The sequence below is a fragment of the Acinonyx jubatus genome, chromosome B4 (genome assembly GCF_027475565.1).
Source record: "Acinonyx jubatus isolate Ajub_Pintada_27869175 chromosome B4, VMU_Ajub_asm_v1.0, whole genome shotgun sequence".
Taxonomy (NCBI): Eukaryota; Metazoa; Chordata; class Mammalia; order Carnivora; family Felidae; genus Acinonyx; species Acinonyx jubatus.
In genome coordinates this window covers 115,422,043-115,449,478 of record NC_069387.1, presented here as the reverse complement: position 1 = coordinate 115,449,478, position 27,436 = coordinate 115,422,043, and the positions used below count along the sequence as shown (strand labels likewise).

The 27,436-nt window shown below is 37.5% G+C and overlaps 1 protein-coding gene across 6 annotated transcripts in view; it reads right to left on the bottom strand.

The window, feature by feature from the left end:
• The window catches only part of CFAP54 (cilia and flagella associated protein 54), a 295,832-nt gene that overhangs the window by 167,798 nt on the left and 100,598 nt on the right, over positions 1-27,436 (bottom strand). For all 6 annotated transcript variants that reach the window (XM_053226636.1, XM_015070493.3, XM_053226634.1 and 3 more), the window contains 8 exons: positions 24,609-24,745; positions 20,936-21,083; positions 18,390-18,545; positions 13,601-13,723; positions 4,743-4,871; positions 2,965-3,079; positions 1,111-1,200; positions 454-580 (listed from right to left, as the gene is read on the bottom strand). In XM_053226636.1, the coding sequence (XP_053082611.1) occupies positions 454-580; positions 1,111-1,200; positions 2,965-3,079; positions 4,743-4,871; positions 13,601-13,723; positions 18,390-18,545; positions 20,936-21,083; positions 24,609-24,745 (1,025 nt within the window). The remainder of the gene's footprint in view (positions 1-453; positions 581-1,110; positions 1,201-2,964; positions 3,080-4,742; positions 4,872-13,600; positions 13,724-18,389; positions 18,546-20,935; positions 21,084-24,608; positions 24,746-27,436) is intronic.

Below are 27,436 nucleotides of genomic sequence, written 5' to 3'. Positions count from 1 at the left end.
TAATTCTCTGAATACCGTAACCTGTGAAATTTAATGAAAGCAATTTCCTCCTTTATCACTTGAAAATATGAAGCACATAAATTCCAAGCTTTTTTTTCTAATAAATGAAGTGCCTGTTTTAGGAAGAATGTTTTTCTACATGTTTTTCTGAGAATGTTTCCCTTTTGCTGCCATGTTTTAAATGGCATGTTTTAAATTGATGCTTCTTTTTACTAAAATGAGAGACAGATCAATGCATAATGGTGAAAGGGAAGACCAGTTGTTGGAAGAAAATGTTTAGTTATTTATCTATTTACACACACAGACATAAATCCTTACTGTCTCCTAAGTGGCTGTTTACCCCACACTACGTGCATACTCCACCATCTTTTCCATCCACTTTATATATCTTAAAATGACAATGTTACCTATCTTTTAAAGCTTTAAATATTATAAAATATATACTACAAATACCTTTTTAAGAAGTCATAAACAGGATTTGTTATCTCCACCATAAGATGAAATTTTTCATCGTTCATACATTTTAGCATAACTTGTGTAAAGAATTCTAGGAATCTAGGTCTCTGCTTAAATTTCATAACTGTGAAAACAAAGAAATGTATAGCAGTAAATGTGTCAAGAACTCCTGTCTTTCCAAGATCAAATAATCCTTTATGGTCTATATTTCATTTGTTTTCCAAATATCTCAGTGTTGAAAACTAGTTCATAAAAGTTGCCTCTAATGTCAGACAAGTTGGGGGGAAAAGTGCTAATTATCAAAATTACTAGTTATCCTAATTTTTATTCTCTCTCACTCTGAGCTAAGCAATAATGCTGCTATTTCTTCATAGCTGGACTTGACAATCACTCACATTTTTCAATTACCTAGTACTCATAAGCTTCATAATATCACTCACTACCAAAATAAGTCACCATCAAAGTTCTGTCTTTCCAGATTTTAAATCATATTACTTGACAACCAATAGTTATTTTGTGTTATTCTAAACAGGTAAGAACTCAAAACCTTCTGTCTAGAAAAGTGAGATCTTTCAGACAACAACAAAATCCACACAATAAATGATCTTCAATAGAAAATCGAGTGAACAGCACATATACGTTTAGGTCACCTACCTTCTTTCACAGCACCTTTGACCGACCAGTTTAAAACAATAGGGTAAAGAAATACAGGGTCCTCTGTTCCTGAGAGTTCAGTTGTAACATCTAAGGTTTAAAAAATTAGTAAGTTGTAGGTTCTGTTTAACGTGAATAACCAAAAATGAAAATTCTTTGGAAGAATGTTCAAGCATTCATTCTAAATTATGTGCTTTCAAAATATCAACTACATCATTATATTTGGGTGCATTAAAAACTTCAGTGATCTTAGTTATTTTCCTTTCATTTTTCCCCCTAAAAGCCAAGGAGATCACCACCAAAGAGGTGAAGAGTTTCTAAGGCTTGAGTCTCTCATATTCAATGGCTGTCATATTACCAGCAAACCCCAGACTCAGAAACATACCAATTATGTTAACTTTATTTTTACAAAATTACTTTTAAAAGACCATAAAATATACAATAATGAACAGCACAGCCACTGGAGCAAGGCTGCCTGGGTTCAAATTCTAACACCAACAATTTTTAGTTATGAGACCTTGTTAAGTTACTCATCTTCTCTGTGCCTCAGGTTCTTTACCTTTAAAATGAGCATAAGAGTAGCTCCCTCATATGGTTGTTATATAAGGGCCATATGAGTTTCAATATGTATAAAACACTTAAAATACTTCCTGGCACACAGAAAGTACTGTACAAAACTATTATTTTATGATTGTTTTGTTATTAAATCTGTTGTTTAGCTAGTAACATTACATTGTGCTTCTTAGTAAAATGTTTTTACTGACAAAATGAAAATAATTCACATCTCTAAAACACTTCACATTTTAAAGAATTATATTTTTATAATGAGACAATTACAGCTTTCCCAAAGCTAGGTTTACTGGTTGTGTGAATAATAGAGCATTGGGTTCAATTCATTAATTCAACTCAAAACAGACTTTGAAGAGAGAGAGAGAGAGAGAGAGAGAGAGAGAGAGAGAGAGATCCAGGTCAGGGAATTGTGATCCCAGATAGAACTGAGGCACACTAAGAGAGGTGAGGTCAGGACACAGAATTCTGCAAGTAGTCAGTTCCAGAAAGGCTGAGGGGCCAAAAGTAGAACCTCCTACTTGAGGAAAATGTGGAGAGAAAAGGTACTCTCTTATTCTTCCAGAAGGTTTGAAGTACCTGCTAAAAAGCAGGTGATAATATTTATCATCACTAGAAACTAAATCAATTTCTTAAGCAGATTTCCAAACTGCAAACTCCAAAATTCTAATCACTGTATGCACAGTGGTCCATTTTGAAATTCCTATTTGGCACAATGACCTAAAACTAAACCACTCTTTCACTTGAGCAGACTGTGGTTCAAATCACTCACTCATTAACACACTTCACGCTATCCTTTTATTTCTGTTACATTTCTGCCTTTGAAAGAGTAGTGATTCTCAATTTTGCGCTCCCCTCACCAATACACTTGGCACCATTTGCCTCCCAGTTGATTGTCAAAGCAGGGAAGATGGTGTGCCAAGCATCTAGGTAGAGGACAGGGATGCCGCTCATCATCCTAGGGTACTCCACAGCAAAGAATTAGCTGACCCAAATCGACAAGAATGTCGAGGCTGAGAAACCCTGCTTTAGAATCAAAAATAAGCCAGCTATGTAATCCTGAATAAATCACTTAATCTTCATGAACCACATCAGAAAAAAAGCAGTTAGCAATCCATTATTAACACAGTATTTTTAGGATTAATGAAATAATGTAAAAGCACCTTAAAGGATTTATTTACCAAATGCTAATCTCATCTTAATCCTTTTAACAAAATAGTTTCTTATTTAAAAAAAAAAAACATAATGCCAAATAGAAGTATACAGAAAGAAAAAAAAAATGACTACATTGCTTCGTCAGTTTGAGTAGGTGGGTCTCCAACAAGGCCAGCTGTTCATTTATTTTTTCAGGTAATAATATCTGCTGTGGCTTCTTAGGCTTGTAAGACTTCTTAGAAGAACCCTAAAAACATTGGTTAAGTGTCAGAACGTACTTCAACATGTTTCAACAATTGTCACTTTGAAGTAATAATCTTTAAATTACGATTTCATACTTTCACGCCCGGTGGATAAAAACTACAATCTACATGGCTAGGTGATACAAATGAATAATTAATAATAACAGTCATTTCATCCCAACTAAATGACAAACACAATACTCAGTATTTTATGGAGATTAAACAAAATATTTCTTCTCTTCCCCTCTCCCTTCTTTCCAGTAACTTCTACACCCCAAAACCCCAACTAGCACCATCCCTTCAACCTATACACACTTTTCTGAAAGCAGCTGAGGGTAGAGCTCTAAAAAATCCTCAAAAGAAAACTCCCATCTTGCCCTCAGAAAAGTATTCCTTTTTCCCTTTTCTTCTTTCCTTTCTTTTTTCCCAGAGGAGCTTCTTTACAACTAAGCTAATTGCCTTTGCTGCTTTGCCTTTCATTGAAACATAACAAGATCTGCAATTAGTGGATTAAGTATTAGTGGATCTGTGCTCAGTCTCCCCACCATGTTTTCAACAGTCTGAGCCTGAGAACTGAAGTGTTAATGTCTCCTGTTCTCAAACAAACAAACAAACAACCCTCCCAAGCCCCTACAGGCTTAAAGCGTCCTTGCGGGGCTATAACAATTTCTGACTCTTATAAATTAGGGGTTAGCTTCTTGGTCCCTACAGTCTTAGAAAGAAGTATCACAACATTCCACTGGGCTTGGGGCTCCATGGAAGGACACATGGGGTCCTGCCCTGCAATGATGTGAAGGAATAGGCTCATGAGTCAAGGCCTGGGTGACATAAAGGGCCTTGCGGCTGATGGACTCTGACAGTGAACAACAGTAGGTGGAAAAAACCCTCAAAATGTATCCAGCTTAATCAAAACTCTCTCTAAACAAAATGACCCTTCACCCCCCAAAAAAGTATTATGGCTTAAAAAAATTCGTCCAGTAAAACAGTGGTAGCTTTTGAAGCTTTTTGTGGCAAGCACACACTTACTTTGGCATATAATTCATTATATAATAGAGACAGAGATGGGGCCAGTCCAACAGAAACAGAGTCTAGGGTTGACAGTCTCTCTCCCCACCCCAGTCAGTGAATTAGTAGGCTTCAAGTAATTCCTAGTGCTCCTCAGAAGTGAAGCAACATTTCAAAATTTGATTTATAAAAACACATAACCGTATGGTTTCAAGAAAAGGCAATACAATGGGAGGCAGATACTAAAAAGTAGTCTTAGACATTAGCAGTTTCATAAAGAAGACAATTTAGGTGACACAATGAGGTTAGGAAAAATAGGTGAACAAACTAAAAAGCTCTGACAGGTATTTACTACATTCGCTGACCCACCCAGAATCATAAAATCAATTTGGGAAAGACTTCACAGGGCTTTGAGTCCCCTGTCCAGCTGGGCATAGGAAGCTCTATCAACACCTGATGGTCAGTACTGGTGAGAGAGGCTCTTCAGTATTCCAGCATGGATGCTTCTAAACAAGGAAACTCTTTGCTATATACCACTTTTTGTTTATATAAATATGACAAATTTGAAACTAGTCAATTTTCTAACACATTTGCTAATATCACATGACACTTAAAAGACTCAAATAAGTATATGTTTTAAGACAAGAAACAAAAATCAATTACCTCCTCTTGTGTTTCTTCTTGGTCAGTCACACCAAACAGAGATTTGCACCCTGATGTGATGTCTAACATCTTTTTTCCATAATTTATAATCATAACTGCCAGGTCATATTCTTTCCATGAACGCAGAATCTAATTGAAAATATTTATTAATTATAATTAAATATTATTACTTACCCCTTGTCTGTTTTCAAGTGTCATCCACCATCTTTCATAAACTCAAAAGCCCCATTAATGTTTTGGTCTAAGAATTCCCCTGATTTTGTTAAGGAAACTGGTAATTTACCTCCAGATTATATTTCCCCACAATTAAAGCTGCACGATTCCACTGCTTTAAATAAAGGACAAAATAACAAGATTATCTCCTCAATAATGAATTTCCCATATTTCGGGGACATATAGCCATAGATGTTTCGGTATAGGAAGTTAACTGTTAAGAAAATATTTCCACTTAACACACCCATGTTAAAACAAAATCATTCTAAAAAGTCCATATAACCACCACCTCCTGTCTTGAGTTGCTTTCTACGTGAAATGGCATAATTACTGACATCAAAATGTCTGGGTTAGGGGGTGATTTAAGATTGGTAAATGATTCATAAGACATTCTAGTGGTGGACTAAACTAGAGACAAGCTGTGTTGGGAAGATTCTCCATGAACCAGAGCTGAAATCATAAAAAGGGGAGCTGCTCTCATCCACAATTTGTTACTAATTACTATTCTATGGCCTTCCCTAGCCTGGCCCTTACCTAGTGTAAAGCACTCATCTCCTTGTACTTTAAGCTCACAAAATATTGAGCCAAATATAAATTCTGACACTCACTATGGTTTCAGGCCTTCATGCCTCCCTACTCCTGAGGCACTTCTCAGAACAACTTGCCCACTTTATTTATAAAGCTTCACCTGGTCATGAACATCTGGGCGCTAGCATCAACTCTAGAAAGGTTTCCCTGGCCAGCAGTCTGATTTGCATAGGGGACACCTTCATGGTGAACCCCATAAGGCCATTCTCTAAGAGTATAAATAAGCTTGTAGGAATTTGTTAGATGTAGGTGTATTCTGTGAAGCTGAGTAACTTAGTATTTATTTAAGATAAGTAAAAACTGTTACTTCCCATACAGTGAAAGGATATATACACGGGTGGTTGCATAAATCTGATAATACCTACCTGATCCAAGGTGCTAAGAAATAGAAATACTTCGTGGGACCCAGCAATAGCGTTAAATTAATGCTGACCATGGAACTGAGTGTGGGAAGGAAAACGGTGAAATAAATCTTGAAAAGGTCGATGGGGTTAGGTCAATCAGGGCTTTAAATGCCAGGCAAAACAGTCCAGTGTCATTATAAAATTGATATCAGAGGGGGTATGTTGTATTAGAAAGCAGAAATGAGCTGATGTTTGCTCTCCATTCAACTTTGCTCTCTGATGTAGGTGGAGGATTAGAACTAGAAAGGACTGTGTCGTCTTTTCCCCTTATCTTCATATGACAGTACAAAATGATAAATGATAACGAATTTTTCCAATCAAAAGGGAAATAGAGAACCAATTCTACTTAACACACCAAATGGTAAACAGAAATAAAAAGACTATGCCAGATGTTTAGCATAATAAGTTTTAAACAATGCAAACATAATGGAACATTTAACATGACTTGTCTCAGAAAGTGGCACTTCATTTGGAATTCTGGCAACTTTTAGAAAAAATACTGCTGTTTAAAGAAGAAAGATTGAGTCATCTGAACAGATTACCAATGTTTTAAGCAGAACAGAGAAAGGACACAGAGCCATTAGACTAATTGGACTTTCCATGTCATAACAGAAAATCCATACAAAAAATGTGTTTATAAAAAAATGAACACCTGAAATCTGGGACTCGAGGCTAGGCCAGGGTTCTGGGGTTACCGTCAGGCTGGAGGAAGCTTCCGAAAGGACAATTCTCAGCATATCAATTTGGGACAGAAGCAGCTCTGATATCAAAATCGTCACATTAATATACATTTTACTTTTTACAGATGTCCAAAATACATTCAGGGTCATTTCTATAATAATATCACTTGGATCTCAATGTGATTCTTCAAATTGTGGGGGAAAGCTAGTGGAGTTGTGGATGGCAAGTAAGGAATAGCAGGGCCAGTCCCAAGCTGCTGTGTGCTATGGGAGAAAAATCACACAAGGCTGAAAGAGGAGACATGTGAATTCAAGGACTTCAACATGCACTAGGCCCCAAATGCTGGTCTTTGGTTCTAGGTCAGTACTCTCTGCAATCATCCACAGAAGCTGCTGCAAAACCTCCCATTCTTCTCAATCTCGGAAACCCACCCTTACTCCTTACTTCCTTACTCTCAGCAAATGACCTTGCTTCCTTTTCACAGAGGAAATGTAGGGAAACTAGCTTATCTCCTGTCCAGAAACCTACCTACACACTCACCTGTAACTCCAGCCATCCTACTCTCCTGTTAGTGGACAGAGGTCAATCTCCCATCCAGACTAACCCCTCCCACCTGTGCTAGGACTCACCGCCTCCTGCCTTCCCAGGGATCTTGCTCCTATATCCTCATCCTTTCCCTATCCTGGCTCCTCTCCTTTAATGGTGAAATGTGGAGTGCCTGGATAAGCAGAATTGGTTTATTGGTTGGTGTTTTGTTTTGTTTTGTTTTGTTTTGTTTTGTTTTGTTTTGTTTTGAGAGAGAGAGAGAGAGAGAGAGAGATTGAATCTTAAGCAGGCTTCAAGCCCAACATAGAGCCCAATTCAGGGCTCTGTCTCAGGACTGTGAAATCAAGACCTGAACCAAAATCAAGCATTGGATGCCTAGCTGAGCTACCCAGGCACCCCTGGTTGGTTGGTTTTTAGCAGGAGAAGTTGCTATTGGCAACTTGCAACCTACAAGCTGCGTTGGAATAGTTTCTTTGTTCTGGAAGAAACATTACAGTAGCTGCTATTAGTTATTTAAATGCAAAGTGAGTAGTTGTCCAGTACCCTGGAAAGAGAGTATAACCTGGCCTTCTCTTATTTGAAAAAGACATTCCTCTCCTGGAAATACTTACTGATGGACAAATCTGGGGGGCGGGCAGTGGGGGACACCAAGCAGAGAAGATATTCCAAAGAAAAGTAACCTTGGAAGATATACTTTTAGTCCAGCATAACACTAATTAATGTGTGTATAATTGTAACATTAGAAATGGAAAGGGGCACTTTGGATTATGTGGGACTCCTGCTTTCTCACTGGTTACACCACATGATAATGGCAGCGCTGATAGCACCAGAGAGATTCTCAAGGTTGAGGTTGGGAATGACAAAACAGCTGTGGACCAATCAACTCTCCTCTTCTTCCTCTTGACTAATGGAAGCAGGACAAGCCCCTTGGATTTAGTGCACTCTTAAATAATTCTCTTCCCTTCTCACTCTACACACTGTCCCCAGACGATATCATTTATTTATATTGTTCATTTGAGTCCATATATTAATGATGGCTTTGTCCTTATACATATTTGGCCTCTCTTGAACTCCAAGACGGTAGTTCCAATTATATAATATACACCTCTTTGGATATCCTATTAGCCCCAAAAGTCAATATATTCAAAACTCAGTATCTTTTCTCTCTTTCCCATACAAAATTACTCCCTCTCCAGAGTCCAACAAATAGTATTCACTCAACTGCTGAGTCCAGATAGCTGGATTACTGTTGACTCTCCCCTCTTTGCCTTGTATCCCCACATACTCAGTAGTTTTACAAGCTGTCAACTCTATCTCATAAATAACTCTAAAATCCTTTCAATTCTATCTCCCACTTTTTCACACTATAGTAGCCTCCCCTCTTAAGCATGGGGGATATGTTCCAAGACCCTAGTGGATGCCTGAAACCTCAGATAGCACCAATCCTGATATACATTTTTTTTTAATACATATGTGCCTATGATAAAGTTTAATTTATAAGTTAGGCAGAGTAATAACAACTATAATAATAAAATAGAACGTTTATAACAGTATACTGTAATAAAAGCCATGTGAGCAGAGTCTCTCTCAAAATATCTTGTACTGTGCTCACCCTTGCCCTTGTGATGACGGGACATGGTAAAATGCCTATGTGATGAGATGAAGTGAGGTGGATGACGCAGGCATCACAACACAGCGTTAGGCTACCGCTGACCTTCTGACAACGCATCGGATGGAGGCCCATCTGCTTCCCGATGCAGTTGACCGTGGGTACGTGAAACCACGGAAAGCACAACTGCAGATAAGGGGAGACTGCCATGGTTCAGTTTATCATCTCTCACCCTCTAACTCCCACCCTGCTTCAGGTCTTATCCCACTCTACTAGCTGTTGTGCCACCAGAATAGTTTCTCTTTTCTAAAATGCAAATTTCATTATGTCATTTCCAGGTTTAAAACCCTTGAATGGCTCTTCTCTGACCTCATTAGAGGGCCATTCATCATCTGGTACCTGTTCACTACTCCACTTTTCAAGGTGACTGAAACACATCCTTCATAATTAAAAATAAATCTGATTCTTCTTTTCCCAAACTTTAAAATGATTTCATATTTTCCCATTGATTACTCTATGAGGCAATGTTAATAATCATGTATCTGTCAAATATTTTTTTAATATTTGCCTTTAAGCCTCGTTAATAGTGTCTTGCCATAAAAAAAATTCTTTTAATTATCATGTAATCTGTTTATCTATCTTTTCCTGTGTACCTTTTAAATTGTATGCCCTTTTGAGAAAGGTCTCCTCTGACTTCAAGGCCATACAAATATCCATCTGGACTTTATTTTGTTTATAGTAGGAGGTAGAGCTCTGGCTTTGTTTATTTACAGATGAATAGTCAGTTATACCAACACCTTTTATTAAATAAAATATTTTAATAAATTATCATTTTCCCAATAAATCCAAATGCCACCTTTGTCATATATTAAGTTCTTCTGTAGACCTGGGACTGGCTATTCCTGGACTCTTCTATTCTTCTGAACTATTTGCCTATTACTTTGTTAACACCATTTTTTATTGAAGTGGCCTTATAATAAGTCTTAGTATGTATTGAGAACTTTAAGTTATTCTAATCAGTTTCAGAGAAACCCCATTGGGATTCTGATTAGATCTGTGTTATATTTAAATATTATTTTAGGAAGGATTTATATTTCTATGGCATTAAGTCTTCATATTCAGGAACCTGCAGTGGCCCACCATATGTTCAGATCTTATTTTGTGCCCTTCAGTAGATTTCACAGTTCTTTTATTTGGGTCTTTTAGCACTCTGTTAGGTTTAAAATATTGTATTTTTTCCTCCAAGTTTTTATTTAAATTCCAGTTAACATACAGTGTAATATTAGTTTCAGGTGTACAACTTAGTGATTCCTCACTTACATACAACACCTGGTGTTCATCACAACAAGTGCCCCTTAATCCCCATCACCTATTTAACCCATCCTGGCTCACCTCCCCTCCATCAACCCTCAGTTTGTTCTCTATCGTTAAGAGTGTGTTTCTTGGTTTGCCTTTTTCTCCCTGCCATATTCATCTGTTTTGTTTCTTAAATTCCACATGAGTGAAATCATATGGTATTTGTCTTAAAATATTGTATATTATAAAGTGGTATATTTTCTTCTCTCCATTTCTAACCAGTTACTGACAGTATAAAAATACCAGTTTGAAAGCATCTCACAATCATTTTATAAATTCTTTTTTCGATTGTAATAATGTTTACTAGATTCTCATGAGTTTTGGAGACCTGTAACAATTACAGATTAATTTATACTTGCTTTAAAATTTTTTTTAATGTTTATTTATTTTTGAGAGAGAGAGAGTGAGAGAGCTTGAGCAGGGGGAGAGGCAGAGACAGAGAGGGAGACACAGAATCTGAAACTGGCTCCAGGTTGTGAGCTGTCAGCACAGAGCCCAATGTGGGACTAGAACTCACAAACCAGGAGATCATGACCTGAGCTGAAGTCCGACACTTAACCGACTGAGCCACCCAGGTGTCCCAGTTTTTTAATATCATAAAATTTTTCATATCGTTATCTATTGCATTAGAGAATCTCTACAAATAATGAATCACACTATTAAGAGTCAGCATCTCTTATACCTGATTTTTAAGGAGACGTTTCACGAGTGTTTCTTACAATTATAAACACTTGAATCTGACTTAAAATTTTTTTTTAATGTTTATTTATTCTTGAGGGAGAGACAGCCAGGCGAGAATGGGGTAGAGAGAGAGGGAGGGCAGAGAGAGAGGGAGACACAGAATCCAAAACAGGTTCCAGGCTCTGAGCTGTCAGCACAGACCCTGAGGCGAGGCTCGAACTCACGAGCCATGAGATCATGACCCGAGCTGAAGTCAGATGCTTACCTGACTGAGTACCCAGACACCCCACTTGAATCTGACTTTTTAGCTCATCTGGCCATCTCTGTCATCTGAGTTCATTAACACTTAGTGAAGTAATTAATACACTTGATTGTATTCCTTCTATCTTAAATACTATCTCTTTTTCTTTCTTAGTTTTGCTGAATTAGCCATTTTTCCTGCCTGTTATTCCTCTGTTCATTTTTCCTTCCTGTCAATTTACAAGTCTTACTGTGCTTTATAGTTTTGCACCTAGCTACATTTTCCTGAGACATCTATTTATTTATTTTTTATTTTATCTATTTATTTATTTATGAGAGATAAAGAGGAAGGGAGCAAGAGGGAAGGGCAGAGGGAGAGAGAGAATCTTAAGCAGGCTCCATGCCGAGCATGGAGCCCCATGCAGGGCTCGATCTCATGACCATAAGATCATGATCTGAACTGAAATCAAGAGTCAGACACTTAACCCACTGAGCCACCCAGGCGCCCCTCCTGAGTCATTTTTAAATATATATAGTCTATTAAGAGAAACTAATAATTTTATAGTATATGTATTTTTTATACTATATGTATTTTTTTTTAATTTTTTTTAACGTTTATTTATTTTTGAGACAGAGAGAGACAGAGCATGAACGGGGGAGGGTCAGAGAGAGAGGGAGACACAGAATCTGAAACAGGCTCCAGGCTCTGAGCTGTCAGCACAGAGCCCGATGCGGGGCACGAACTCACGGACCGTGAGATCATGACCTGAGCCGAAGTCGGACGCTTAACCGACCAAGCCACCCAGGCGCCCCATATGTATTTTTTTAAAACACACAACATGCACCAAGAATCTCTACCTGCTCTCCTCTCCTTGACCCCAAACAAAATAAAACTTTAAGTTCTAGGTTACTAATAAGTTTTTTCTTTCAAAGATAACATTTCTATTTCAAGAATCCCTACTTAGCATTTATATTACAAAATCCACATCATATCATTATTACCTATTTAATTTTAATAATACATATATTGCAAGATTCATTGCTCCCATTTTTCCTCCCCTTTTTGTCTTTCCCTTTCTTGGGATTTCTCTTCTGAACCACTTGTCATTTGATGGAGTATCTCCTCAAGTGTTTTCCCCAGATAAGTACATGGGCAGAATACTTTTTAAATGCCTGCACTTCTGAAAATGTTTATTTTGCCCATAAAAATGAATGCTATCTTTCCTGGCTATTAGTTTTGGACCTTGGTCTTCTCCCCTCAGGATTCTACAAATGTTGCTCCGGTATTTTAGCTTCTGCTGCTGCTGATAAAAAAGTTTGAAGCTAACGGATTGTCTTTCCATTGCAAATAACCTGTTCTTCGGGTCTCAAAACTACGATTGTTCTTCATATCTGGACTTCAAGAATCTCCCCACCAAGTGTCAACAAATATGCTCCTACATTAATCCTGCCTGGGACTTAGGGAGCCTATTCTCTATTTTTTAATTTTCTACCTCCGGAACTCCTTTTGTTTCATGTTAGGACTTCTGGATCTGCCTTCTGAGTTTATCTCTGCATAATTCCATTCTATGCGGTCAGGTATTTCTTGAGCTTCCGGATTTGACTCAAGAAATACCAGTAACCACAATCTTCATCTGTTCAATTTTTTTAATCAAATATTTTTTTGTTCAGTTATAAAAGATCTTTTGTTGTTGTTGTGGGTTTTTTTGACCATTTAATTGCTTTTCACCACCTTGAAGATTTTCTTTCTTTCTTTTTTTTTTTTTTTCCAAGTTACCTCTGGTCTTTTCCAATATAGTGAGAGTAAAAACCACAATTAATCTGGTGTTTATCCTGCCCCTTGGAGTTCTGAGTCCTCTTAAGTGAGTTATTATTTTTCTCTTCCTGCTAATGACTATCCTCCCTCAGTATCTACACAAACAAGATTACAGAAGCGTCTCCAGCAGTGGTAAACCAGTGGGTGATGGAAAGAATATGACGTTCTGCTCCTGAGGTCAGAAAAACAAATCATGACTTCTTTGCTAAGGTAAAGGTAAAAGTCTCTCTGTTTCAAGACCCTCACTGAAGCAAACTTAAAGTGATGGATCAAATCAGCCCACCAATGCAGTATTCTTCCAGATCCCTGACCAAATCACAAAAATCCTGTGAAAACTATATAAAATGTGCAGACACAGATAAGGCCCTTCTTTGAAGAATTTCACTGGATTGAGACAACTGAAGCCTTTGAAGAAACACACAATGTGGGCCTCTGAGCCAAGCAATGAAGATAAATAAGCCTACCTCTTGGACTCTGATTTCTTGGCTCTTTCTTGCTTCCAAGGTGAATGAGGTCCCATAAAATTGTGCTCTTTTCCACCCTTTCCCCTGGCCTAAGAGACACCCTCCAGGCTTTACCAACTGACCCACTCAGGCAACTTTTGAGCTAAAATGCTTTGTAGGTACTATTTTTTAAAGTATTTTTAAAAGTTAATTAAAAGTAGCTTTCTAAATCATTGCTATTCCTAAGTTTTATGATATGAGGCAAAGAATAAGATAAATACCTTTGTTATGTAGAAGACACAGCAAGCTATCATGTGCTGTACACTTTCAAAACTTGCAAAATGTTTCTTTGAGTGGACAATGTTTGGTAGTCCCTGCAAAACCACCACACACTTTATCAAGATCTAAAAAATAGAAGCAGAAAAGTTTCTGTTGACAAATAGCCTCACCCATTACAAAATGTCCTATTCAAATCACGCAAGTTTTAAGCCATCAAGTCTTATTATTTTCAATAATTATCAATGAATTGTTTCTCATGTATAAAAGAATGTACTCTGAGATAAAATTAATATATTCAATTTCAGATGAGTCTCTCATCTAAAGTAACTTGAAAACTAGTATAGAGGATAAAATAAGTATTCAGCAATTACAAACCAAAGCATATTTTGACAAGTGCCATAAAAATTATCGGCAGAATATTACATATACAAGACACTAAAAACACACCCACACTTAGGAGGACCTTAAAAAAACATATAGAGAAGGAGGTACCATATTAAATATAAAGTGATACCAGGTACTTGAAATAATAGTTTCTTTTAAAATTAAAACCAAGCATTCATATCCCAAGAAATCTATCCATATCAGCATTTACTTCCTAGTCTCCTTACTTCATACTATATGATCCTGAATTTGGTCAAGAGCTAGACAATTAAGTTTAGTTTTCAATACTGTTGCCCTGTTCTGAGCAACATTACTGTCAGAAAAGTAGAGCTGAGATTGCATCAATCTATTAGTCATCCAGATTATCAAAGGACAAATTAACGTATGGATATTGGTCTTTTGTGAGCACACTAATTGCTTCAAGCCACCATTCTAACAATATTGTTAGTATTGTTACTATACACCTATGAGTATTTTTTAATGCTTCTTTAATTCCTCCCCATCATCACCTGCCTCCACCCTACTATACCATATCTCCAAATCATGTTAGCAACCCAGTAATTTTGTAGTTTTCTCCAGGATCTTATAATCATATACATACATCTAAATACATAAACATACATAGAGGGAAGGTTAATGTTATGTTACAAAATGGGATGTATAAACACTTGTTTGAACTGTGCATTTCTCCTTCATCCATGTCTTATGAAAAATTACTCCAAGTCTACAGGTATAGCTCAAATTCATTATTGCCAATGGCTGCACAATATGATTTAGTGTGGAACAACCATCATTTATTCAGCCATTTCCAGAATCTCCATGTTGCACTCTTTCACAGCTGATGTTTTACAATCTGGTATACTGGCCATCCTCCTACTACTACACTGCCTCTTTGTCTTTAGCTCTTTTTTTTAATTTTTTCAATGTTAATTTATTTTTGAGAGACAGAGAGAGACAGTGTGAGTGGAGGAGGGGCAGAGAGAGAAAGAGAGACAGAATCCAAAGCAGGCTCCGGGCTCTGAGCTCTCAGCACAGAGTCTGATGTGGAGTTCGAACCTACGAACTGTGAGATCATGACCCAAGCCAAAGTCGGACGCTTAACTGACTGAGCCACCCATGTGCCCCTGTCTCCAGCTTTTTTGCTATCACCCAAATGGCCATAATAAACACCCTTGTAAATGCTCAGTTGCCAATATGAGTGGCAACTGAGATACCAGCTTTGATGGTACCTAGTGAGGATGAAGCACCATCTTCTAGGGCAAAGTATACACTCTAAATCAATGACAGTTACATGGCACTATGTCCCCAGTAGGTGGAACACATGGATCTGGGAACCAAGGACCAGAACCAGGAGCAGCATCTTACTAACTGGGGATTTTATTCTATGGGATAAATTACTAATAGAGGGGTTGCTGTGTCAAGTATATTTATTTTTAATTTTAATTAAAATTAGATTTAGTTTAATGACAATTAAGATTGTTTTACCAAACTCCAAAGCCTACAACAATTCACATGTCCCCCATCAATGAATGAGAGTGCCTTTGCCCCACACCCTGACCAGGAAGAGGAGTTACAGATCTTTGCAATTCTGTCAACAGTATTACGTTAGTCATTTAATGTACATTTCTTGGGATATTCAGAGTTTGAGCATCTTTTCATGTTTCTTGGCCACTTGGATTTGCTCTCCTGTAAACTGCCTATTCATGCCCTGTGGCCATTCTTTTACTAAGTGATTGTCAATTTGTAAGACTTTTTGTTATATATACTTATCCTTGTCAGGGTTGGACACTTTTTCCAAATCTATAAATTTTCTACTATCTTTGTCATGATCCCTTTTGTCACACATAGGCTGCCACAAATATAGTCAATATTTCTTATCTTTCTTGTTATTTCTAAGAGTTTTGTGTTTATTTTACATTTAAATCTTTAGTACATCTGGACTTTTTATATATGGTCCAATATAGGTGTCAAACTCTATTTTCTTTCAGATGAATATCCATCCATATCAGATGAATAAATGGTTCACTACCATTGACCAAAAATATCCATTCTCTTCTGACTGAATTGGAATGCCAATTTGGCCATATATTATATTCTCATACATATTGAGGCCCATTTCTAGAATCTCCTCTCTGTTTCACTCACTTTTCTATTCCAAATAATACAATTTAATTAGAAACTCCTTTCTTTTAAAAAAATATTTTTTTACATTTATTTATTTTTTTAAACTATTTTTTTAATGTTTATTTATTTTTGAAAGAGAGAGAAAGAGACACAGCACAAGCAGGGGAGGGGCAGAGAGAGAGGGAGCCACAGAATCCGAAGCAGGCTCCAAGCTCCGAGCTGTCAGCACAGAGCCTGACACAGGGCTCAAACCCACGAACTGTGAGATCACGACCTAAGCCGAAGTCGGATGCCCAACCGACTGAGCCACCCAGGCACCCCTAGAAATTCCTTTCTTAAGGCTTTTCCTCAGAGCTATAACCTATTCTCTGAGCTATAGCTAAAGGCATTCTAAACCAGTGGGATGCTACAGGATGACAGTGGATTATCTTGAACTCAACCAATTGAGCACCAGTTGCAGCTGCTGGCCCCAATGTGGCATCCTTGCTAGAGGACAGTAAAAGCCATGCATTGTCATGGCTAATATTTTCTTTTCTATCCTGTGAGGAAGAAGTACCAGAAAAAGTTCCCATTCATACTGGGAAGACAAAAGTATATATTTAGCATCTTGCCCCAGGGCAATGGTAACTCTCCCACCCTCTGACATATTTTATGAAAGGACCTGAACACTCTGGACATTTCTCAAAACAAAACGTGGGACCAGTACATCAATAACACTTACAAAAATGTTAATTGGACATAAAAAGCAAGAAAAGGCAAGTACATTAAAGACCCTGATAGGATACATGCCTTCCAGAGGGTAGGAATAAACCTGATGAAGATTCAGGAAACTGCCACATTAATGAAATATCTCGGGTGTGCTGAAACAAACTCCCTACCCCAGAGTAGGTCTGACATCTGGCATCTCTCACCTCTAAGAAGAAAGGACAATGCCTTTGGGTTCGGAAGAAAGCATATTCCACACTTGAGAATACTGCTTTACATTCAATCTACAAATGACATGGAAGGCTGCCAACTATGAGTTGAGATTTTGGATTTTAGAAGCAGATCTCCCAAGCAGCTGAGCGTAAGGGAATACGGGAGAAGGAGCATGTCTATGTTCCAGTATAGCCATTCCAAGGCAAATATTTGTTAAATTACTTAAGTCCTCTGGTTAGTTTTCTCCACGGTGAATTAAAAATTTTTATGCTTTGCATGAGATCACTCACATCTTCTTGGTTCTCAAAATCTGAGTTGATGATGATGATGATAATGATGACAACAATGATGATGATGAAAACTTTCTATAAGTATCTGCAGTAAAACCTTACCTCTCTCATTACTTCCCTGTGGTAGGCAGGATTCTAAAACAGTCCACAAGATGTGGACTCCCTGGTGTACAAGCTCTGTTATAATCCTTTCTCCTTACATGTGGGTAGGACCTGTGAATGTGATAAGATCTTCTCTCTCATGACTACATTATGTTATATAAGACTTCATGAATATTATAGGAACTCTCCTGATGGTCTTGAGGAAGCAGACTGCCATGTTATGGAGAAGACCATGTGGCAGGGAACTGGCGGTGAGCTTTCAGGAGCTAAGGACCTCCTATCATACAAGCACAAGGAAATAAATTCTCTCAACAACCAGTGAGCTTGGAAAAGGCTCCAGAGCCTCAGGTGAGATCACAGCTCTGGCCAACACCTTGATTTCAGCCTGAAGAGACCCTAAGCAGAAGACCCAACCAACCCATTTCCAGCCTCCTGTCCCACAGAAACTATGAGATAGATTCACTATGGTGATTTGTTAGGAAGAATAAACAACTAATATAACCCTTCACCCAGCTCTCCCTTATTCTTTTTCCATAAATTCCAGTTTCTCCATCACCAAGACACCCAAGTAATTTTTCTTGGGTCATTCGCCAATTTTTTCCCCAGATGATGGCTTTAAAAATATGTTAAGAATAAGCATTGCTGCTTCTAACATTACAAAAGCATACAAATTGAAATGACTTAAAAAATCTAGAAAAACAGATTGCCAGTATTCAAACATGGACAGCAATGGGGCTGACTGTTTTCAGAGAAACACATTTGAGCCTTTATGTTTTACTTATGTCTGTTCGCCCAGATATAATTTAAATTATTAAAATGTTTTTCAGTTAACTCATGAAATTTCATAACACTTGTCTTTGACCTATTTGTACGTTATGAGAGATACATTGCTTTTCATTTTCCAAAATGCATTGTTGAATTGCCTTTGTAAAAAATATCCTTATTTTTAAGGGGGTGGGGTGAATATGCTTACCTGTACAACAGGTACCAAAACAACATTGTGGTAGATTATAGGAGCAAGGAGGCCATAACACTGAGTCACAGCTTGAAGGGCATAACTGGAATCATTTAGGTAGTTGCTAAGGTCCAATGCCACTAATATTCTCTCACATTCAATTAATCTAGCAATCTGTAAAGAAACAGGTATTGTTACCGGAAAGGAACATCAGGTGCTTAATTAATGTGCCTCTAAGGAGAAGAAAGGGTAGGAAATGTGATGCTGCCAGTTTAACAACACATTGGTATGTTGAAATGCTGGTATGAAGAAAATCTAAACTCAAGAACAACTCTAATTTCCCAATAATGCTACATATGGATAATACCATCTTAGAATTAAACTTTAGAATATTTTGTAAAACAATAGAAATACCACTAGTAATGAAAAAGGAACTAATCTTTTTTAATTGGTAAAATTAAAACGTGGCTATATTTTAATGTTAGAAAAAATCTAGCTTTTTCAAAACATAAATTATAACAAATAATAATTAAAATATTATATCTCTGTAATATTGTCCCTCACTTGATTAACAGTCCCATTTTCTTTCTGGATTTGTGAAAAAAAAATGATGAATCTTCAATAGACCAAACTAATCTTCTATTATACTTGTGCTACTTAAATAAAAATGGTAGTGAAATAGAAAGTTAGGCTTTTGTGATTAAATGTTACTTAAAAATAATAAGAATCTTATCTTACTTTTCCTTTCCCTTTCCTGGAGGAAGATTTCATTATTTTTCTATATATACCTATAAAATAACATACACAGAAAACTGGCATTGAGAAATTTCCATAGAGTAAGATATTACTAGAATGGTAGTCTAGCATTCTGGAATTCATTGATTGAAGTACTTAAAGCCTGACTTCATTTTCAGACTGGATGCTGAAAGAAGAAACTAAAGGCAACACATAAAGAACAGGATGATGGTTATGAGTGCTTGGGCTCTGTAAGACCATGAACTTTCCCTGGACAAAAGCGTCATGTTTTTTTCATTTTTGGATCCATAGACACTGGCATGGTCTCATGTAACAATTTATTGGTTGATTAACTAATGAATAAATGCAAGGGTAGGAAAAAGCAACTGTGAAAAACAAACACACGGGAAAAGCCTCTATGTAGCTAAAGTGAGTAAAGAAGGAAAGAGGGAGAGGGACAAAGAGTGACACTCAATCTAGAATGGAAAAAATAGCAAAGGATTGTTATTAAAAGCAAGAGCATTATAAGATTGCAAAGGTACACACAGCAATGCTGATAACCACCCTGAGAATCCATCAGTAGAATATGGGTTACATTCCTGCCTCTGTACAGGAATGCAATATTAAAATTAAAAAGAATTTGGTATGGAAACAAAGGGTCATTGATGTTCTTCACCCCAGAAAGGCAACAGTACCTGAGATAGAAATTCAGGAAAAACAAGCCAAAGTGGACAAGATCACACCAGATGCTATCTTTGTATTTGGATTCAGAACCCATTTTGGTGGTGGCGAGACAACTGGCTTAAGCATAATTTATTGTTCCTTGGATGATGCACAGAAAAATGAACCCAGGCATAGACTTGCAAGACATGGCCTGTATGAGAAGAAACAGACCTCCAGAAAACAGGGAAAGGACCATAAGAACAGAATGAAGAAGTCAGGGGAACTGCAGAAGCCAAGGTTGGGTGCAAGCAACAAGTGAGCCAGAGATTGGACAACAGAAGGAATGAAGGTTCCACAGTGACTTTATCTGTGGTGATTGTGCAGATTTTTCATGAAAGGATTAATAAACTAAGAACTTAAAAAAATAAGGGGTGCCTGGCTGGCTCAGTCGGTTAAGCGTCTGACTTCGGCTCAGGTTGTGATCTCACAGTTTGTGGGTTCGAGCCCCACATCAGGCTCTGTGCTGACAGCTCAGAGCCTGGAGCCTGATTCGGATTCTGTGTCTCCCTCTCTCTCTGCCCCTCTCCAGCTCGCACTCTGTCTCTCTCTCTCTCTCTCAAAAATAAATAAACATTAAAAAAATTTTTTTAAAAAAGAACTTAAAAAATAAGAATTTGGTAAATTGATATGTACCTGCATGAAAACATGTATAAGATAAATTATTAAAAATGTTAAGTAGGCAAATTATGGAATAGCAAGTAGATTGTGAAGGCACTTTTGTAAAAAAATTTTTTTAAATAATAATTTGCCTATGCATATTTTTATAAATCAGATATCATAAAAAAAACAGAGAAAACAAACTCATAGTATTTTTAGGAGCAATAAAATTACAATAGATTTCACTTTATACCTTATCATTTTTTGAATATTTGAAATTTATACTACTTTTACAGAGACAAAAAAGATCAATTGAAAAGAAGAAAAATATATATGAACTCGGGCCTATGAAACCTATTTGGAATATCAAATAAACCTGCACAATCATAAAATGATCTCTCAGTCTATCCACAAATCAGGATACACAATCCCGAAAGAACATGAACTTGAAACATCAAGAAACAAATAAAGGGAAATTGGCACATTTTCAGTCCCTTTAATTCACTTACTTGTTGAGAGGGGAAAATCTCATTGCCTTTAATATTATCACAGAAAAGATTTTCTTCTTTAATTTTAATGTCACTTGTTACAAAAATATTTCTAAGAAAAAGGTATAAGAGGATTGAAGAAGTCTCTGCCAAAATATCTGAATGTAATCTGCAAAAGGAAGTAAATGCTGTCACAGGCATAAACATAAAATGATCATGTAAACATGCATTTTTAGATTGATAGGTTCTTAATATCTACACAATAACAGCAAAAATTTGTGGAACAACTTCTCTCATACAGCTGTTTAAAATTAAAGACTATGTTTAACAACAAGTTCACAGCTAAGAAAACTAAGGTGCTGACATATATCAGAGACAAATAAAAATAAATATTGGCAAAATTTTCTGGTTCTATTATGTAAACTTCTTTTCTATCAATATAATTAAATCACTATAGATCTTCAGAAGCATAATATTTCAGTTAATAAAGTTTCTGAAAATAAGGGTCATTTATAGCAAAATCAGCCATGGGTAAAGAGGAAAGGAGAAAGATTGAGGCAGAGAGAAAAGGAAGCAAGGAGGCAGAGTCTTAATAACTCTTAGATTATTTCTAATTATCTTTCCTAAATTGCAGTCAACAGTGCCAAACATTGGCAAAACTGTGAAATCTGCAGTCTTCGACTTTGTTTCCAATATTCCCTTCCTTGTTCTCAGCCTTACTTGGTGACGAACCCTCCCTTCTAAGTTTCAGGTCCCTCCACCCTCCCCACCCTCTATCTCTAAAAAACAGGAAAGGATCTGACATCAGTAATTCATACTTGAAGATGATCTGTTTTACCACCATGTTAAATGCTGAAATTATATTTGCTAGGAGAATTTTAGTTCTTCCGTTCCTGCAACCCACACTGAACTCTTTCTTTGTCCACATGACATGTGCAATGCGTCCAGGCTATTGCCTTCTCCTGGTTCTGTCTCCTTCCCTATCCAGCTCAGACCTCTCTAACACTTTAGATTTTACACCCCTTATTTTATGCCATAATCAGTGTGCCTGACCTTGCATAGACGTCACTGGCCAATTTTTCTGGTAACCTCTGATAACCTCTGGTTATCCTTAATGTCTCCTTGTTCATATTCCTGAGAGCAGATGTTCTAAACCCTCTGTTCTCCACCCCATGAGCTCCTATACCCTCCAGGCTCTACCACCATGATGTCATTATCGTGTGAATTTGTTTGTTTCTCCCCCTGCACTGTCTCCGCTTCCTCCACTCTTCAAAATGTTTTCCTTAAGCCTGCCTTCCCCCTCATTGTTCTGCCATTGTCCTCTTCTCTTTACACCAACTTCACATCAGTGACCTTAGCTAATTACAATTCTCCATTTCCATTTACTTCTTACCCAACTGCAAAAGGTTTCTGGCCCATCACACCACAAAACTAGCTCTCTTGAACTCATCAACGGCCTCCTAATTGCCAATTCTAAAAGTCACCTCTTGGGGCACCCGGGCAGCTCAGTTGGTTCAACATCTGACTCTTGATTTTGGCTCAGTTCATGATCCCAGGGTTGTAGGATTGAGCCCTGTGTCGCTGAGCATGAAGCCTGTTTAAGATTCTCTATTTCCCTCTGCCCCTCTCCCCAGCTCGCTCGCTCTCTCTCTCTCTCTCTCAAAATATAGGGGGGAAAGCTTCCTCCTAGTTTTTATTCTATCCAACTTCTCCGTAGCATTTCTTTTTGAACAACTCCTCTGCCTGACCTTGCACTAGCATTTAACACTGCTGACCAGTCCTCCCGGGTGATATTCTCACTTTCCTTGGCAATGTACTTTTCCAGAGTTTCACCTCCTGGACTGTTCCTTTTTGTCAAAAAAGTTCTGACAGTTGGGTTTTCTTAATGTATTTATTTTTGTAATGTAAGGGTCTGCCTTAAGCTTTGATTGCCAAAGCATCCACTTCAAAGAGGCATTTACTTCAAAGATGGCTATCTCGAATAAATACATTGCCAGTCACACAACTAGCTAAAGAGCCAGGCCCACCTCCCTTACTGAGGCTCCTCTGTTTTAGAAATCTTAGTGGATTTTGATAAATGACAATTTGGGCCACTGTTTTTTCTCTTCCCTTGTTTTAAATTCCCACTCTTACTTTTTAAATTCAACAACAAAGAGTGAGCCCATGAAACCCTAGGCACCCACCCTGGACCTCAATAAAAGCCGAACCCCAGGCCCATGCTGGCTCTCTCTCTTCACCTATGAACTTGCTGTGGGGCCCCAAGTATGCCATGTAATTTCCAGATCCTGTAAGTAATAAACCTCTATTTTTTTTTCAAACTTTCTGGATGTTTATTGCTGAAGGGTGCCTCACAATCATAATAAGAACCATAAAGGCTGGTTCAGATACAACACTGATTACTGGTAGGCTGAGACGAGCACAAACTATTTTCAGTATCCTTCCTTGGTTCCATTTCCTGCTTCAGCCTCTTAAACGTAAGTAATGCCCAGCATTTAATTCCAGCTTCTATCTTTTCTGCTAAACAGTTAGTCCCTGGGAGATAGCTCTCATTGTCAAAATTTCAATGATGACCTCATGGACAATTTCTCAATCTATCTCTAGCCTTGACCTCTCTCCTGAGTGTCAGCACTAAATATTCAACTACCTGCTGGGCATCTCATATCCACAAAGGCAACCTGTTGGAAAACTAAACTCAAAATATTTCCTGTCGAATTCATTATCTCCTCCAAAGACTTATCCCACCTCTCTCATTCCCCTAATACCCATCATAGGTCTGCCAGTCAGGTAACAACGGCAATCCCAGTAAGCTTCACTACTTCCATTCTCTTGTCCCCACATCACATAAAACCTTCCAAGCCCCGTCTCTTCCTCTTCTGAAATGCCTCTCAAATCCATCCTACACAACACCTAGCATCCTTGTACATGGTAAATGCTAAGTCTACAGTTGTTTCATTGAATGGAATTCTACTTTTATGTGAATAAGCACTATCAATGCCTTGCCTCCACCAGCATGTGCATTTAAGGTCACTGTCTTTAACTGATGAATAAAGGGTTTTGTCTTCTTAGGAAAGGAATTTCAGGTATTATTAACAAGTAGGTAAAGGAGATTGTTGTTTTTGAACTTGTTGTTGAGACAGCCTAAAATCACACCAATGCTCATTTCTGAGGCTGCTCTTAATCTTTGCTCTTTTAAGAAAAAAGCAACTATAAAGCAAAGGATGGCCTGTGGTTTTATATGACCTATACCAACCTATTTGCAGTTCCTGATGGTCTCATCCTGGGAGCTTCTTCAAGCAAAGAAAAAGTCTTTTAAACCTAATAGTCCACCCATCACACCATAACTATTAACCCCAACCTGACCGCTCTCTGTTATAAAAGTCCCCAAAGCATATTTGTGTTTTACAGTATAACTGACGTTATCTTGATTAGTAGTTGGTATTTTTTTTTCTATAGCCCTCATTACCTTAACTTCAGAATGCATCTAAATGTCTCCTGTGCTTTTTCTTATTCTACCAAAGAAGTTTCTAACAAGGACTCAAGAACTTGGGATGTGTATGCTTATTACAACACCTATTAAAAATAGTTTTACATTGACTATCTTAACATGAAATTGAAAATGAATTATAGGCTTTGTATACAACATCCATATTTTTCAATAAGCAAATTAATATTTTAAAAGAATATTTCTAATTACCTTCTCTGTGTAATAGTCATTATATTGCTTAAGCAAATAACAGATTGTTCATCATGATGTGGTGAAGCAACAAAATAATCCCAAACTGGTGAGAAAACCTTCTTAGCCAACTCATAGTTACCAATCTGATAGGCAACCTACAAGAAAAAGTACATTATCATACATTATATTTTTATTGGTAAAATGTATCTTTTAAACAGGAATTCTGATAAGGTCTGTTCACACACTAATTTCATACATAGTTGTTCACATTTGCTGTTTTGTTCCACGGGGCCACAGTAAGGTATCGATGGCCACTGGCAAGGGAGACAGACACATTTTGAAATCTCTTTTATTTCTAAATTGCATGGAAATTTGAAACTCTGTAAGGATGTTTCAAATTCTCATAAGCAAAACAAAGATCACATCTGAGCCAAATTAATTTCATTTCCATCCATCTCGGCAGTGCACTCCATTTATTACAGACACTGTTATAATGAACAATCTGTTCCAAGAGAAACAATCAGATTTCCCAAACCCAAAATATGAAATATACTTCATTCTTTTCTGGTTCTGACTGACACTTTCAGAGCTTTTGTGCAACAAAGGGTTCACAGCTGAAAAGAGTGAAAAATAACACAGAGATGCTTCCAAAAGACGATGATATGTTTTGTTTTTGTTTTTGTTTTGAGAGAGAGAGAGACAGAGTGCAAGTGGGGAAGGGGCAGAGAGAGAGGGAGACACAGAATCCAAAGCAGGCTCCAGGCTCCAGCTGTCAGCATAGAGCCCAACGCAGGGCTTGAAGCCACAAATGGTGAGATTATGACCTGAGCCAAAGTTGGACGCTTAACCAACTGAGTCACCCAGGTGCTCCAAGGCCATGATATGCTTTTAATTTGACACATTCAACATTAGGCAAAATAACTGATTTCACTGGTAAAATATAGAAGCTCGAGAGAAGAAAAATCATCAACTTACCTATTTCTTTTGGTAGAATATATTTCTTTAAAGATATTCCTTAAAATCATTCTATTCAAATATGTACATCAATATGAAATCGCACCACATAAGTTACGTGCTGCTTCAAATTCTTAATGGAAGCAGGTAGGATATAAAGTACAAACAAATTAATTAAGTATGTAAATGGCATGTTGCTAGAATATAGTCCACTCAAAGGAATAATTTACAGGGCCAGAACTTTTTCAATCTGCCAACTCCACCCTCATAATCCACCAACCAGTAAAATGTTACAAAGTTTCTACTCTGCACTAACCACTGTGAGGATAGGTTCTTCAAAGCTTAAAATGACCTTATATGCCATTAAACTCTAATCAAGTTACAAACATAAAACACCTGAAATCACCAGAAAAACTACAAAGAATAACATAATAACTGTGGAGGCTTAGAAAAGGAGAAATTAGGGCTTCAAAAAGGAGTCTGTGCTTGAGTTGAACCCTAAGGCAGGGATAAGGTTCACATGGGCACAGTTGAGACAGAACCTGAAAAGGGTCCAATAGTGAAAATCATCACAGAACATTTAGGAGAGACTGAAAAGACAGGTCAGAATTTGAAGAAAAGCAGAAAACATGATGGACAGGTAAAATGGGATATGATTTCAGAAGGTCTTAAAATTCAGGTGGAAGTACTTAAAGATGTCAAGTACTAGTCTGAGCACTTTGTATGCATTATTGTATTGACACCCCATTTCATTTTTATGAAGTGAACTTATGACCATTCCTATTTTTCAGATGAGGAAACTGAGGGATTAAGAAGTTAAATAATTTGTACAGAGCCTGATATTCAGTAAAAATAGTAGAGCCAAGACCTAGAATGGTGGATGAGGTCACTTCACTGGCTGCATTGGTCAAATGAAGGAGTTGGGAGTTGGACTAGGTGGTCACTAAAACACCATATAATTCTAACACCAGGGAAATTAATAACAGATGATGTGTAATTGAGTTGGGTGAAATTAAAATCGGATGTTCTTTCCTTTTAAAACATATGCTTCTAAAAATAATGTCATTTATTCAATTAGTGGACATTGTAAAACAAGAAAAGATACGATGATAAAACTAAGGTTTGTAACTTCATGAGTTTTTGTGGGTTAACAGAGCAGTGCCATGGTATAAGATGTTGAGCTTACAGATTTTAGATGGGGTGAGAGTAAAATAAGAGAAAAAAGCACCAGAAAACTAATGAAATAATTAAGTACAGTAGAGATGCTCCTTGATACATGATCCTCACGTGTCTTCCCAAGCTCCACACTCAGTTTTCTTCCCCACATTCCTTTTCAGTTGCCTTTGCAAGCTCCTACTCTTTTCCCCAATCTCTTTACACTGGCATGTCCCAGGGCTCAGTCTTTGGACCTCTTCTCTCTTCTGTCTGCACTTATTTCCTTAGTGGAATAATCCAGCCCCATGGCTGTGCCACATGACTAATCTCAAATCCTTCTCCTGCCCAGACCTCTCTCCCATGCTCCAGATTCATATATCTAACTGACTATTCAACAATTCTCCCTGAATATCTAATAAACATCTTACCACAACATGTCTCAAAATGAATTTCTGATTTCCCTCTGCCCCAAATCTATACCACCCACAGCACTCCTGAACTCAGTTGATGTCAAGTCTATCCTTCCAGTTAGTCAACTAAACATCTTAGAGTCATCTTTTCTTTTTCTCTTTATATTATTTCCACTAGGAACTCTTGTTAACTCCTCCTTCAAAACATATCCAGAATCTGACCACTTCTCACCACATCAACTATTATCACACTGGCCAAGCTACCACCATCTCTCATTGGGTTGCAGTAATAGAGACATCCCTCTGCTTCCATCCCTGTCCTATTAT